The sequence below is a fragment of the Gouania willdenowi genome, unplaced genomic scaffold (genome assembly GCF_900634775.1).
Source record: "Gouania willdenowi unplaced genomic scaffold, fGouWil2.1 scaffold_120_arrow_ctg1, whole genome shotgun sequence".
NCBI classification, from domain to species: domain Eukaryota; kingdom Metazoa; phylum Chordata; class Actinopteri; order Blenniiformes; family Gobiesocidae; genus Gouania; species Gouania willdenowi.
In genome coordinates, this window is record NW_021144868.1 from 405,587 (window position 1) to 422,107 (window position 16,521).

At 37.1% G+C, this 16,521-nt stretch overlaps 1 protein-coding gene across 1 annotated transcript in view; it reads right to left on the bottom strand.

Moving 5' to 3' along the window:
* The window catches only part of jtb (jumping translocation breakpoint), a 34,348-nt gene extending 18,935 nt beyond the window's left edge, over positions 1-15,413 (bottom strand). The window contains exons 1-6 of the mRNA XM_028440858.1: positions 14,945-15,413; positions 13,800-14,173; positions 7,344-7,384; positions 1,603-1,679; positions 1,414-1,533; positions 346-445 (exon numbers count right to left, since the gene is read on the bottom strand). Of these exons, the coding sequence (XP_028296659.1) occupies positions 346-445; positions 1,414-1,533; positions 1,603-1,679; positions 7,344-7,384; positions 13,800-13,888 (427 nt within the window). The 5' untranslated portion in view covers positions 13,889-14,173; positions 14,945-15,413. The remainder of the gene's footprint in view (positions 1-345; positions 446-1,413; positions 1,534-1,602; positions 1,680-7,343; positions 7,385-13,799; positions 14,174-14,944) is intronic.
* Between the last annotated feature and the right edge of the window lie 1,108 nt (positions 15,414-16,521).

Sequence of the window (16,521 nt, forward strand, 5' to 3'; positions counted from 1 at the left end):
TCTGTGTGTAGTGTGTGTGTGTGTAGTGTGTATAGTGTGTGTGTGTGTACCTCCTGCAGTCGTCTGTGTGTAGTGTGTGTGTGTGTAGTGTGTATAGTGTGTGTGTGTGTACCTCCTGCAGTCGTCTGTGTGTAGTGTGTGCTGTGTGTGTGTAGTATGTGTAGTGTGTGTGTAGTGTGTACCTCCTGTAGTCGTCTCTGTGTGTAGTGTGTGTGTAGTGTGTACCTCCTGTAGTCGTCTCTGTGTGTAGTGTGTACCTCCTGTAGTCGTCTCTGTGTGTGTAGTGTGTGTGTAGTGTGTACCTCCTGTAGTCGTCTCTGTGTGTAGTGTGTGTGTAGTGTGTACCTCCTGTAGTCGTCTCTGTGTGTAGTGTGTGTGTAGTGTGTGTGTAGTGTGTACCTCCTGTAGTCGTCTCTGTGTGTAGTGTGTGTGTAGTGTGTACCTCCTGTAGTCGTCTCTGTGTGTAGTGTGTGTGTAGTGTGTACCTCCTGTAGTCGTCTCTGTGTGTAGTGTGTACCACCTGTAGTCGTCTCTGTGTGTAGTGTGTGTGTAGTGTGTACCTCCTGTAGTCGTCTCTGTGTGTAGTGTGTGTGTAGTGTGTACCTCCTGTAGTCGTCTCTGTGTGTAGTGTGTGTGTAGTGTGTACCTCCTGTAGTCGTCTCTGTGTGTAGTGTGTGTGTAGTGTGTACCTCCTGTAGTCGTCTCTGTGTGTAGTGTGTGTGTAGTGTGTACCTCCTGTAGTCGTCTCTGTGTGTAGTGTGTGTGTAGTGTGTGTGAAGTGTGTACCTCCTGTAGTCGTCTCTGTGTGTAGTGTGTGTGTAGTGTGTACCTCCTGTAGTCGTCTCTGTGTGTAGTGTGTGTGTAGTGTGTACCACCTGTAGTCGTCTCTGTGTGTAGTGTGTGTGTAGTGTGTACCTCCTGTAGTCGTCTCTGTGTGTAGTGTGTGTGTAGTGTGTACCTCCTGTAGTCGTCTCTGTGTGTAGTGTGTGTGTAGTGTGTGTGAAGTGTGTACCTCCTGTAGTCGTCTCTGTGTGTAGTGTGTGTGTAGTGTGTACCTCCTGTAGTCGTCTCTGTGTGTAGTGTGTGTGTAGTGTGTACCACCTGTAGTCGTCTCTGTGTGTAGTGTGTGTGTAGTGTGTACCACCTGTAGTCGTCTCTGTGTGTAGTGTGTGTGTAGTGTGTACCTCCTGTAGTCGTCTCTGTGTGTAGTGTGTGTGTAGTGTGTACCACCTGTAGTCGTCTCTGTGTGTAGTGTGTGTGTAGTGTGTACCTCCTGTAGTCGTCTCTGTGTGTAGTGTGTGTGTAGTGTGTGTGAAGTGTGTACCTCCTGTAGTCGTCTCTGTGTGTAGTGTGTGTGTAGTGTGTACCTCCTGTAGTCGTCTCTGTGTGTAGTGTGTGTGTAGTGTGTACCACCTGTAGTCGTCTCTGTGTGTAGTGTGTGTGTAGTGTGTACCTCCTGTAGTCGTCTCTGTGTGTGGTGCTACAGTTCACTCTCTCCACGTATCCTGTCAGTCTGCACGCTGACTGAGACTTCTGGAACACTCACACAGGAAGAAAGCGTCATGTGATGATCATGTGATGATCATGTGATCAGTGACATACCAGGTGAAAGTCGCTGCATCGATCACATTCCTGGATCACTGTGAATTCCTCCAGCTGCCAGCAGGGGGCGACTGCAGCTGAAACGGTTCATAGTTACCATGACAACATGATCATCAGCACACATCAACTAAAGCTCCGCCCCTTCAACAACAAATACACATGGTGAGAGACAGACGTTAGCATCACATACAGCTGCTAGCTGTTAGCATGTGTGCATTGAACACACCATGGTTGTTTGTAAACAGAAACCAGCAGGTGAAGAAGAGATGTTTAACGTTTCCATGGAAACACACACATCTAAAGTTTAGAGACACTGAACCAAACAATGCTACGCTGCTATAAAACATGTTAACTATTGATAATGTCTTTAGTTCAGTTTATTTCTTTGTTTCAGTTTCACATATGAATTTATAGTTTTTTTAGTCAAGCCTGTTTCCTCATGAGCCCGTATTTCTTTTGCAAGTGTTGGACCCATATTAACAAAAATAATCATTACATTATTCCACTATTATTTCTTGTTTGTTTAGTTTTACATTTTTATTATTTATAAAGTATCTTGGAATCTCAGAACTTTTACTTCTATTTCTCAAAACCTGATTGATTGTGTTCAAGGTCTGTTTAATATTACTTTTACTATTTTCAAATATCTCATAATAATTTTTCTTTTGTATTCAGAAAACAGATGTCAACTTATTTTTACAAATCTTATATTCTCTTTCATTTTCTTTAGTTTTATTTTTAAATATGTAACATATAGATATTTTTTTATGGGACCCATCGTCATCCAAGGCTTATTTTTACTCACTTTCTTTGGCCTGAACGTCACAACTACTGGAAAGTATTAATAGTAAAGTTTTATCCATTTACATAGAAACGTTATGTATGATTCATTTGGATTTTGGACACAAACTCCTTCCCATCATAGACATTTTATTTATGTGTCTTCTCCTCGCCCTCCGCTCTCTTTTCTGTTTCAGGTGTGTTGATGCTGGAGATAGTGGTTCTAGTTCTAGTCTGGGATGTTCTATCCTATTCTGTTTGTCCCTCTGTTCACTAACCCCAGTCAGTAGAACCAGATGTTCTCCACCTCTGAACCTGGTTCTAACGGAGATTTATTCCTATAAAAAAGAGGTTTTTCTTCCCACTGTCGCTAAATGCTTGTTCATGTGGATCTTGTTAAGTTCTTTCTTTTTACTATAGACTTTATATTTTGTTCAGCACTTTGAGATGACTTTGTTGTATTTTGTGCTATATAAATAAAGTTAAATTGAATTTTAAATTCTTTCAGGTGTCCTTAATCTTACCAGTTTGAACAGAGGTTTTTGGGATGAAATATATACAATCGTACTTTGAATATTCACAGACACTGGAAAGTTATTCATCAGTTTGATTGATCAGTTAAATCAGTGTTCAGTAAAGAAAACAATATTAGTCAAATAAACAACAGTAGGTTTTTATCATATCATATATCTATATAAGTGGAGAACAAAGGTAATGATTTAGTGTTTATTATAAATAAATAAATCCTGTCTGTTCCATATTTAATTACATCTGTTTAAGTTGGATTTATTAGTTTGTGTCATAGAAAAAGATCAAATATTAAATTAATCCTTCACAGAGAAACAGAATAATTCGAATAAACATCTAAACACCAGATTATTGTTTTACTCTTTAATTGTTTTAAATGAATCACTTTGTATCAAATCTAATCATCAAAGACACTTTACCTGAAATGTCCCCTCGCCTCAGATTGATTATTAGTTGCTCTGTTTAACTCTAATCTCATTTAAATGTTTATACTGTTTATACAGTGGTGTATAAAAGTGTTTGCCTCTTCCTGATTTCTTACTTTTTTGCATGTTTTCCACACTTAAATGTTTCAGATCATCAAACAAATGTAAACATTAGTCAAAAATAACACAAGTAAACACATAATGCAGTTTTTAGATGAAAGCTACACGGCCCTGTGTGAAAAAGTGTTTGCCCCCCAGCGCCTGTTGAAACATAACTGTGGTTGATCACACCTGTAGCCACACCCACGCCTGATTACACCTGTTCTCACTCGAGAACTCACTTAAATAGGACCTACCTGACAAAGTGAAGTAGACCAAAAGATCCTCAAGGACCGTTGTGTTGTGTTGTGTTACTAGATTAGCTCTTATCGCTCTAACTTCCAGGATTTAATCAGTGTGTGCTGGACTATGAAGCTCGCTAACGTCTTACGGAGCTAAATCACTATGGTAACTTGTGCTGAACGACTAGCCTGGTTGGGAGTAGGTTTTGTTCTAGCTAGAATCTTAGCGAGTACTAAAGCCCCGCCTCCTGACCAATCAGATCGCTTAGAAAACGACCTGCCCATTGATTAATGATCTTGTTTGGTGCAGATCTGACAGCTGCGTTTAGGAAAGAACATTATTAATGATAAATGAATCCTTTCATTTACCAATGCCATCCTTTAAGAAACATATAGATTTATATTTGATGGATAGATCTACAGTCAGCTGTAGGGGTGAGTATTGGCAAGGATATTGCAATACAATACGTATCACGATACATGAGTCACAATACGATATTATTGCGATGTAGCATATATTCTACCCAGTTAATATCAAAATTTAATATAGAGATGAAAAATCAAGTTGCTGTATATGTTCATCAGAAGATATTGATCATTCAGATAAATTGAGTCAAAACTATTTACTTCAAAACATCCTGTTTATTATTTATCATTAGTGTTTTTACACATTTTCACTAAAAAAAAGAAAGTGTTACACACTGTCATCATAAAATAAAGTAAAACAAGTTTCTTTTCATTAAAACTACTGTGTAGAAGTGTCAAAGTAACCATGACAACATAATGACATCATTGTAACAACTATAAGTGAGAACATTAAGGATAAATCACCCTGAGTTACTGATAATACACAGAAATAATAAAAAAATAATTTAAACACTGATCTGAACAGATTATATGAAAATAAAATACCTGTGTATACATAAATATTACAGGTATTACGCACTGTCATCATAAAATCAATTGTAGCCACTGAAATATTGCACAAATACACAAAAATAATGATTACCGGTAAATATCCCACAAAAAAAAATTTTTTAATAAGAAAATCAATTTCTTAAATAAAAAAATCAATTTTTTAAATAAAAAATTAAATTTTTTAAATAAAAAAATCAATTTAAAATCGGCGCCCAAAAAAATCAGTGATATATCGCGAAATGTTTTTTTTTTTTCTTCACACCCCATTCAGCTGATGAAGCTGTGTCTCGATTGGTGTGAACACACCCTGAGCCTTACGTCATATCTTTTAATTAGTCACAGTAATACTGTATACCGCAGTAAAATAGGGAGGAGGTTTGACGATATCAAAATTTGGATACCGTCCAAGCCTAGGGGCTGTGTGATGGTCTGGACCTGGAAGACTTACTGTCATAAATTGAAGCATGAATTCTGCTGTCCATCAAAAAATGCTGAAGGAGAATGTCTAACCCTAACCCTTAAATAAATTATTTATCTCACTATTAGATTCAATCGGCTTTACACAACATGTAAACAAACCAACTCATTATCTTAATCATGTCCTGGACCTTGTTCTAACATATGGTTTAGAAATTGATCACCTGATGATATATCCTCAAAATCCTATTCTTTCACATCACTTCCTGTTATCCTTAGAACTCTAAATATCAGCCTGCTTAAACTCTGAGAGTAGAGTACACTATAGTAGATCACTGTCTGAGAAAGCTGTAGCTAGATTTAAAGATTTAGTTCCATCATTGTTTACCTCTGATCCATATGATATCTCAACAGAGAGTAGCTATCAATGTCTAACGACAGAGAAAATAGACGATCTTATTAACAGTGCAATGTTGTCACTGCACACAGCTCTGGATGCTGTTGCTCTGCTAGAACTTCCTTATATTCAACTTTAATAGAGGAAAACAAGAACAATCCAAGGTTTCTATTTAACACTGTAGCCACGCCCACCAGAAGCCACAGCTCTGTTGAACCCTCTATTCCTGTCAACCTGAGCAGTGACGACTTCATCAACTTCTTTACTAATAAAATTCTAACAATTAGAAACAAAGCTAATGTCCCCCCTGCAGGAGTGATCAATACTTTATTAAACAAAGCAGCTCCTGAAATATCCTCAACATGCAGCTTTTATTTACATAGTTTCACTCCAACTGGTCTATCTGAACTGACCTCAATAGTTAGTGCTTCTAAACCAACAACCTGTCTTTTAGATCCAATCCCATCTCCACTATTTAAAGATGTTCTTCCACTAATCAGCACTAATATGATGAAGTGGATTAACACATCTCTAGTAACAGGTTATGAACCACAGGCCTGGTATCATAGTCCATCAGTTCTGGTTCCTCCATGATTGTTCTGATGAGCTCCTCCTCTTTGGTGTGGAATCGTGTTTTTTTTTTTTTTTTTTTTTTGGTGGACTAATCGCTACGTGTGCCATAGTCTTGGTCCACCAACCATTTCCTTGGTTGACTACAGCCCTAGCGTGTACGCTCTCTCACTCCGCTCGGCGCGTTCTTCCCCGCCCCAGGCCCCATAGGTGCGCCCCACATGCGCTCCGTCACTATGCTTGGTGAGCTCAGTGCGCTCTACCCCGCCCACCCGTCCGTTCTGTTGATCTGCCTGTCCCCAGTGTTCGTGACTAAAAGAAATAAATCAGGAAGGGGGCAAACAGTTTTTCACACCACTGTGTATATGTACATTTTATTTGTGAACCCTGATGCTCTTTATTTGTTAATTTTTAATATGTTGTTTTTATTTTCCTTAAATCTAACCTTTGGTTGTTTTTGAAGAAGTTGAGTTTATCTTATTTTCCTCATCCAAAGTTTGAATTTTTGTAAATGTTCAGTAAAAGTCCTCTGATCGAGAGGTTGGAGGTTCAATCCCGATCTATGTGTTGAAGTGTCCTTAGGCAAGACACTGAACCCCAAGTTTCTCCCAGTGGTTGACTAGCGCCTTGTATGACAGCTCTGTTTCATTGGTGTGTGAATGTGAATGAGCTGATATGTAAAGCACTTTGTGACCACCATCTGTGAAAAGTGTTATATAAATAAACATGACTTATTTATTAATATATAGTATCAGTTATATATAGTATCAGTTATATATAGTATCAGTAATATATAGTATCAGTTATATATAGTATCAGTTATATATAGTATCAGTTATATATAGTATCAGTTATATATAGTATCAGTTATATATAGTATCAGTAATATATAGTATCAGTAATATATAGTATCAGTTATATATAGTATCAGTTATATATAGTATCAGTTATATATAGTATCAGTTATATATAGTATCAGTTATATATAGTATCAGTAATATATAGTATCAGTTATATATAGTATCAGTTATATATAGTATCAGTTATATATAGTATCAGTTATATATAGTATCAGTTATATATAGTATCAGTTATATATAGTATCAGTAATATATAGTATCAGTTATATATAGTATCAGTTATATATAGTATCAGTAATATATAGTATCAGTTATATATAGTATCAGTTATATATAGTATCAGTAATATATAGTATCAGTTATATATAGTATCAGTAATATATAGTATCAGTTATATATAGTATCAGTAATATATAGTATCAGTTATATATAGTATCAGTTATATATAGTATCAGTTATATATAGTATCAGTTATATATTAGATGAACAATGAATGGAATCGTACCTGAAGTTCTGTCCTCTCCCAGCAAAGCGGCTCCAAACACCCTGTAACACCAACAAAAACAACACACTGTAACACAACAACACCACCCTGTAACACAACAACAACACACTGTAACACAACAACAACAACACAACAACAACACACTGTAACAACAACAACAACACACTGTAACAACACTACCCTGTAACACACCAACACCACCCTGTAACACAACAACAACACACTGTAACAACACTACCCTGTAACACACCAACACCACCCTGTAACACAACAACAACACACTGTAAAAACACCACCATGTAACACAACACCAACACCCTGTTACACAACAACAAAAACACACTGTAACACAACAACAACAACATCACCACACTGTAACACAACACTACCCTGTAACACAACAACACCCTGGAACACAACAACACCACACTGTAACACAACACTACCCTGTAACACAACAACACCATGTAACACAACAACAACAACACCCTGTAACACAACACTACCTTGTAACACAACAACACACTGTAACACAACAACAACACACTGTAACACAACACTACTTTGTAACACAACAACAACACACTGTAACACAACACTACCCTGTAACACAACAACAACGCACTGTAACACAACACCACCCTGTAACACAACAACAACACACTGTAACACAACACTACCCTGTAACACACCATCACCACCCTGTAACACAACAACAACAACACACTAACACAACACCACCATGTAACACAACACCAACACCCTGTAACACAACAACAACAACACACTAACACAACACCACCATGTAACACAACACCAACACCCTGTAACACAACAACAACAACAAAACACTGTAACACAACACTACCCTGTAACACAACAACAACAACACCCTGTAACACAACAATAACAACAACACACTGTAACACAACAACAACAACACACTGTAACACAACAACACACTGTAACACAACACTACCCTGTAACACACCAACACCACCCTGTAACACAACAACAACACCACCACCCTGTAACACAACAACAACAACAACAACACACTGTAACACAACAACACACTGCAACACAACACTACCCTGTAACACAACACTACCCCGTAACACAACACCACCCTGTAACACAACAACACACTGTAACACAACACTACCCTGTAACACACCATCACCACCCTGTAACACAACAACACACTAACACAACACCACCATGTAACACAACACCAACACCACACTGTAACACAACAACAACAACAACAACAACAACAACACACTGTAACTCAACACTACCCTGTAACACAACAACAACACACTGGAACAACACCACCCTGTAACACAACAACAACAACAACAACAACAACAACAACAACAACACACTGTAACACAACACTACCCTGTAACACACCAATACCACCCTGTAACACAACAACAACACACTGTAACACAACAACAACAACAACACCACACTGTAACAACAACACCATGTAACACAACAACAACAACAACACACTGTAACACAACACCACCTCCCTGTAACACAACAACAACAACAACACCACACTGTAACACAACACTATCCTGCAACACAACAACACCACCCTGTAACACAACAACAACAACACACTGTAACACAACACTATCCTGCAACACAACAACAACACCCTGTAACACAACAACAACACACTGTAACACAACACTACCCTGTGACACACCATCACCACCCTGTAACACAACAACACCACCATGTAACACAACACCAACACCCTGTAACACAACAACAACACACTGTAACACAACAACAACAACACACTGTAACACAACACCACCCTGTAACACAACAACAACAACAACAACAACAACACACTGTAACACAACACCACCCTGTAACACAACAACAACAACAACACCCTGTAACACAACAATAACAACAACACACTGTAACACAACACTACCCTGTAACACAACAACAACAACAACAACACACTGTAACACAACAACAACACACTGTAACACAACACTATCTTGTAACACACCAGCACCACCCTGTAACACAACAACAACACACTGTAACACAACACCACCATGTCACACAACACCAACACCCTGTAACACAACAACAACAACACACTGTAACACAACAACACCACCACCCTGTAACACAACAACAACGCACTGTAACACAACACCACCCTGTAACACAACAACAACACACTGCAACACAACACTACCCTGTAACACAACAACAACACGCTAACACAACACCACCATGTAACACAACACCAACACCCTGTAACACAACAACAAAACCACACTGTAACACAACAACAACAACAACACCACACTGTAACACAGCACTACCCTGTAACACAACAACAACAACAACAACAACAACACACTGTAACTCAACACTACCCTGTAACACAACAACAACACACTGTAACAACACCACCCTGTAACACAACAACAACAACAACAACAACAACAACAACACACTGTAACACAACACTACCCTGTTACACACCAACACCACCCTGTAACACAACAACACCACCATGTAACAACACCAACACCCTGTAACACAACAACAACAACAACAACAACAACAACAACAACAACAACAACAACACACTGTAACACAACAACAACAACACACTGTAACACAACAACAACACCCTGTAACACAACACCACCCTGGAACACAACAACACACTGTAACACAACACTACTCTGTAACACACCAACACCACCCTGTAAAACAACAACACACTGTAACACAACACCACCATGTAACACAACACACTGTAACACAACAACAACACCACACTGTAACACAACACTACCCTGTAACACAACAACACCATGTAACACAACAACAACAACACCACACTGTAACACAACAACAACACCATGTAATACAACAACACCCTGTAACACAACACTACCCTGTAACACAACAACACCATGTAACACAACAACAACAACACCACACTGTAACACAACAACAACACCATGTAATACAACAACACCCTGTAACACAACAACAACAACAACACACTGCAACACAACAACAACACACTGTAACACAACACTACCCTGTAACACAACAACAACAACAACAACAACACACTGTAACACAACAACAACACACTGTAACACAACACTACCCTGTAACACAACAACAACAACAACAACAACAACGCACTGTAACACAACACTACCCTGTAACACAACAACACACTAACACAACACCACCACCGTGTAACACAACAACAACACACTGTAACACAACACCACCACCACCCTGTAACACAACAACAACACATTATAACACAACAACAACACATTATAACACAATAACACCCTGTAACACAACAACAACACACTGCAACACAACAACAACAACAACAACACCCTGTAACACAACAACACATTATAACACAACAACAACACCCTATAACACAACAACAAAACATTATAACACAACAACACCCTGTAGTAAAGTTCACTGAATACAAACCTGTAGATAATATAAAGGAGGAGATGATCATTTAAATTAATACACTTTTAAGGCTCGATTATTGTTTTATATTATTATACAGTTAAATCTATAGATCATACATCTATGAAGTTATGATGTCACAGTGAATTGTGACACTGCTCTTGAAAGCGACGGATCGTGGGTTCACGTCCCACTTCAGTGTTTTTTTATGACATATTTTATGACATAGAGATGAATCTGGTGATAATATTACATTAAAATCAATATAAATGATTAGATATGAAGCATCAGTCACTGTGTTTATATCCAGTGTAACAGGAGGACTCTCTATACAGACATCCTATGATGCTGACACGTCTCCTCAGACACATTTTATTATTATTATTCACCACTCGTCACATCACTGAAGAGATAAAGTGATGAAGTGATCATAAAGTGTTATTAATTACAGGTGATTTAATCACTATAATCACTGAAGACTGAACACACCTTTAGAACAGGATCATATTCATCAAACACTGACTTATTTCACCCATTACGGTGAATCCATTGATGATGGCTTTTTATCGCGCGTGCACGTCAGTAACCCAAGGTTTACATACTCAGGGTTTATTAACCCACTTCATACCAGCTGTAATGAATCAGATACACAGAGTTTACCATGGAGGGTATGTTGACCTAGAGTTTATGGATAAACTCAAAGTTTGTTAAACCTCCTTTATGGAACACACCTCTGGTCTGTAACATTTAAATCCATCATTAATTTATAGGTTTTTAATTACCTATTTTAAATTAAATCAAAACACAAAATAAGTCTTGTTTTCCCACAGAACAAAAATAATATATCAATTACCCACATCATGTGACCATTTAGCGGTATTGATAAACTATAAAAAAAGGCAGAAGTTTCCTCATCCATACATGGGACGACTGCAGGTCAGAGCGTTTTGAATGTTTGTGTTTTAACAACTAAAGCTTCCAAGTGTGACCCATGGGTGTTCTATGACTGTGGAAGAGAGGAGAGCTGTAACACAACAACAACACTAACACAACAACACACTAACACAACAACACACTAACACAACAACAACACTAACACAACAACAACACTAACACAACAACACACTAACACAACAACAACACTAACACAACAACAACACTAACACAACAACACACTAACACAACAACAACACTAACACAACAACAACACTAACACAACAACACACTAACACAACAACAACACTAACACAACAACAACACTAACATAAATAGTTGGTATCAGGACTATTGATGATTGAGTAAGTGGAGTATTGAACAAGTGTATATGATGAAGTAATTGATATTTTTTTATCTTGGTTGGACAGTTAAAATGATCTTCTTTATAAATATTAGTAAATTATAGGGGTGGGCAATATTTACCAATAAAACCAACCAATTCATTTACATCATGATAGAAGATCATTAGTAACTAAAGTCCTGCTTTCTGCCACTAGGACAGAAATTTAAAAAATGCATTGATTGTGGGCGGGGCTCCTGGAGCACTAAGGCACGCCCACTGAGGAAGCTGGTCAGAGCTGCACAGTGAGTTCACAGCTGAGATTAAGGGTGGGCGATCTGGCAATATTAGATGGTTAAGGATTAAAACATGACGACGATCTCCCAAATGACGGAGATCGTAGAATAGTCTGTAGTGCACATTTTATCCCTCGCGGTGCCGTGTCTGTGTAATGTCTGTGGTCCATACACAGAACATCCAAAGGGTTCTCTGCTAAATCACACCATTTGCTAGTCAGCATGTCAGCATTACAGACACCAAATAATTATTAAGCCCTTAAACAGGGCAGAAGTACGCTCTGTTCCTAATGCTAATGCTAATGCTAATGCTACACCACTTTAGTTAGAGTAAAATGACAAGTTATTTTAGACACAGTCTGTCTTTTTGTTTGATGTTAATTGTACTTGTAACCAGTTTGTAAAAATGCTTACATACATTTTTATAAATGTTTGACCATGACCTAAATGATCATTTATTCATTTTTTCCATTTAGGGCAATGATTTTAAGTTTGTTTTATGAGTAAATAACTTTGAAATAGTCGAAATGATCTGAATGAAAAAAATCATGATCGTGTATTTACAAAGAAAAAAATTGTGATATGATTCTTTTCCCATTTCGTCCACCAATATCAATAATATCACTACTAGTAGTAATAGTATCTGATAAGTTCACAATGGGCAGTAATAATACATAAATAAATGATAATTAAAAAACTGTACAGCACTTCAGTCAGCTGAAGTTGTTTTTAAAATGTGCATTAATGCACATAATGAGTTTTATAAATGTTGATATTGTTCTCTACACTATGTTAATAAAGGTGTGACATTAGACATGTGGCTTTAATGACTGACCTTATTTTAAGGGTTTGTCTCTGAAAAAATAAACTAACAGGTACGTTATGATATAATAGTTAAAGGAACCCCAATAACATCACAGAGAAAACATCATTATATATTGATTATTGCCATTCTGGTTTGATTGTATGAATCAAAGCATCTCAAAGCAATATTCAGATATTTAAAAAAGGTCATATCGCCCAGCCCTAACTACTGACCTCAGTGTGTCTGTAACTACTGACCTCAGTGTGTCTGTAACTACTGACCTCAGTGCGTCTGTAACTACTGACGTCAGTGTGTCTGTAACTACTGACCTCAGTGCGTCTGTAACTACTGACCTCAGTGCGTCTGTAACTACTGACCTCAGTGTGTCTGTAACTACTGACCTCAGAGCGTCTGTAACTACTGACCTCAGTGTGTCTGTAACTACTGACCTCAGTGCATCTGTAACTACTGACCTCAGAGCGTCTGTAACTACTGACCTCAGTGTGTCTGTAACTACTGACCTCAGTGCGTCTGTAACTACTGACCTCAGTGTGTCTGTAACTACTGACCTCAGTGAGATGAATCCCCAGAACAAAGCGTGAAAGACGAGCACTCTGAGACGACAGCAGGACATTCCACCACGACAGAAGCCCTCCATCAATTAATCACTGATTGATCATCAATTAATCACTGATTGATCATCAATTAATCACTGATTGATCATCAATTATTCACTGATTGATCATCAATTAATCACTGATTGATCATCAATTATTCACTGATTGATCATCAATTAATCACTGATTGATCATCAATTATTCACTGATTGATCATCAATTAATCACTGATTGATCATCAATTATTCACTGATTGATCATCAATTAATCACTGATTGATCATCAATTATTCACTGATTGATCATCAATTAATCACTGATTGATCCCTGTAAGGCAAACAAACACCTGGTTAATAAGAAGTGACTTATCAATAATCTTGTACTACACGTTAGAAATGCTATCTTTACCAGGACAAAACATTTATTCCTGGTTATTGTTTTATTTACCAGTGATTAGTTCTCACTGCTGTATTTTTTATTATTTTCTAATGATTAATATTTAAAAGGTTACCTCACTCAGATGTAGCCTATGTTCATAACGTGAACTATACACAATAATAAAATTATATTTATAAACTTGTAATTATGCAGTATATAAACCCCATTAAACTCCATAAAACAATAAGCTGTAATAAAGTTTTGTCCTGGTAAAGACAGTAGATGTAATAACCGCTACAATAACAACTATGCTGTAGTTTATGAAATGTTTCTAGGTTTTAGTTTCTACCGAAAAATAAACATGAACTTAATCAACCTATTGAACAATTAAGCATCAAAATAAAACCGATCAAAAAACTTAGGCTTAAATAAAGAAAAAAAATTCACGAAGAGCCAAAATAAATATAATATAAAGATTATGATAAAATGTAAAGTTATGCTACATTTCAAAAACCAATGATTGTTTTTTATCAGAATGTAAAGATAATTAGTCTAAAAATATCAAATGTTTTATTCTTCTAATAATTAATGCGAAAGGTTTGTTTAAAAATAGAAGAGCTAAAGCTAACAGTGGCTACAAACACTTTCTTAATCATTTAAAGTTCACAACATGATGCTAACAGCATGCTAACTTTAGCCTAGCTTGGTTTATAGGCTCACCTCAGAGCGCAGTTCCTGATCCGGTTTATCTGATTAATCAAGCTGTGTCAAAGTAATCCGATCAGAACAAGCTTGAAAACACTTGAACAGTCAAAGTTACGCTTTGATGCCAAACATTATGAGCCTCAATACGTTCTTCTTCTATGGTTTCACCGTCTCTTTCTTCTTCGGCTGCGTTCGCATATTCCCTCCTATCTCCTTTCCTAGCAACTGTTCCTTCACCCCGGAAGTGTTTACGTGGCGGCCGTTTTCTTTTTTTATTGAACAAATTCAAAATTACAAACACTCGACGAGGATAAAATCTCAACTTGTTACAAATTCAGGAGCCAAAACAGAATGAAATTTCGAGTTCTCTTTAAGCTCAGGAAAAGAGGCTCAATGCTTCCTTTATAACCTCCTTTAGCCTAGGAAAAACTGATCATCCAAAGGAGACCACATAATGATGACCCACAATTCCTTGCGGCGACAAAATTTAAAGGGACACGCACACCCGAGCGCTCACGGAAACTCACGATAAGTAACGTAGATCATGTAAGTTATTAATGCAATAATATGAACAACTTTAAATAAATCATCTAAAACCCATATATGATTATATGTAGACATATAATCAGATTATAACTGACATTAAACAGACACTCTGTGCTTCTAGAAAAATGATCAGAGACATTTTTATCCACATGATGTTTTATTAATCATAATTAATATTAATGAGTAGAAGGTGAGTGTGAACAACTATTCTCTATGTGACGTTCTTTAGTTTATCTTTAGTTCCTCGTAGCCATGGTAACCTCTTTTCCTTTGATTTACATTCAAACCTGTGATTTATGACTTTATATCAGTGGAAAGTGTTAAATATTAGCTTTTAGTTCATTTTAGGAAATGTGGAGTTTTTTCACCACGACAGACGTCACTAACTTTATTATTGTTATTATTATTACGTCACCTAGTGGAAGTGCGTCTGATTGTCGGAACAAACGTGATCACCTTTTCCTAACACCTTTCCATAACCCTGTGACGTCATCCACGGGGTTAATGAAAAGTGGATAGGAAAGGAGATAGGAGGAATTTTAGAAGCCTTCTTCTTCCAAGCAGTTAGTGCGACTAGCGCCATCTACTGGACACGCAGAGAAAAAACCACATAAATATCACCACAATAAACTCTCTGGTTAGACCAGGGGTCTGCAACCTGTGGCTCTGGGGCCTAATGTGGCTCCTTGAATCTTATACAATTGCTCCCTATAGCTTAAAAAAAAAAAAAAACACTATTTCTGGAAGAAAATTCAGATTTTAATTGTGTGGGAACAGATTCATTTAACCACCAATGTACAGGTTAAATATGTATGTTTTATGAAATGAGTAATTAGCATGTGTTGATCACATGATCATGTGTTATCATATTCATGTTACTTTTTATAGACTTTCATATACATTAACTATAAAAATCTACTTTATAAACATTGTGTTCATGTAAACTGAGATGTGTAAGAATTTGAAGATAAAGATACTGTTTTATTCATTGATGTAATTTATTTTATTTTAAACTGTTTTTAAGTTTCCATTTACATGATCAATAT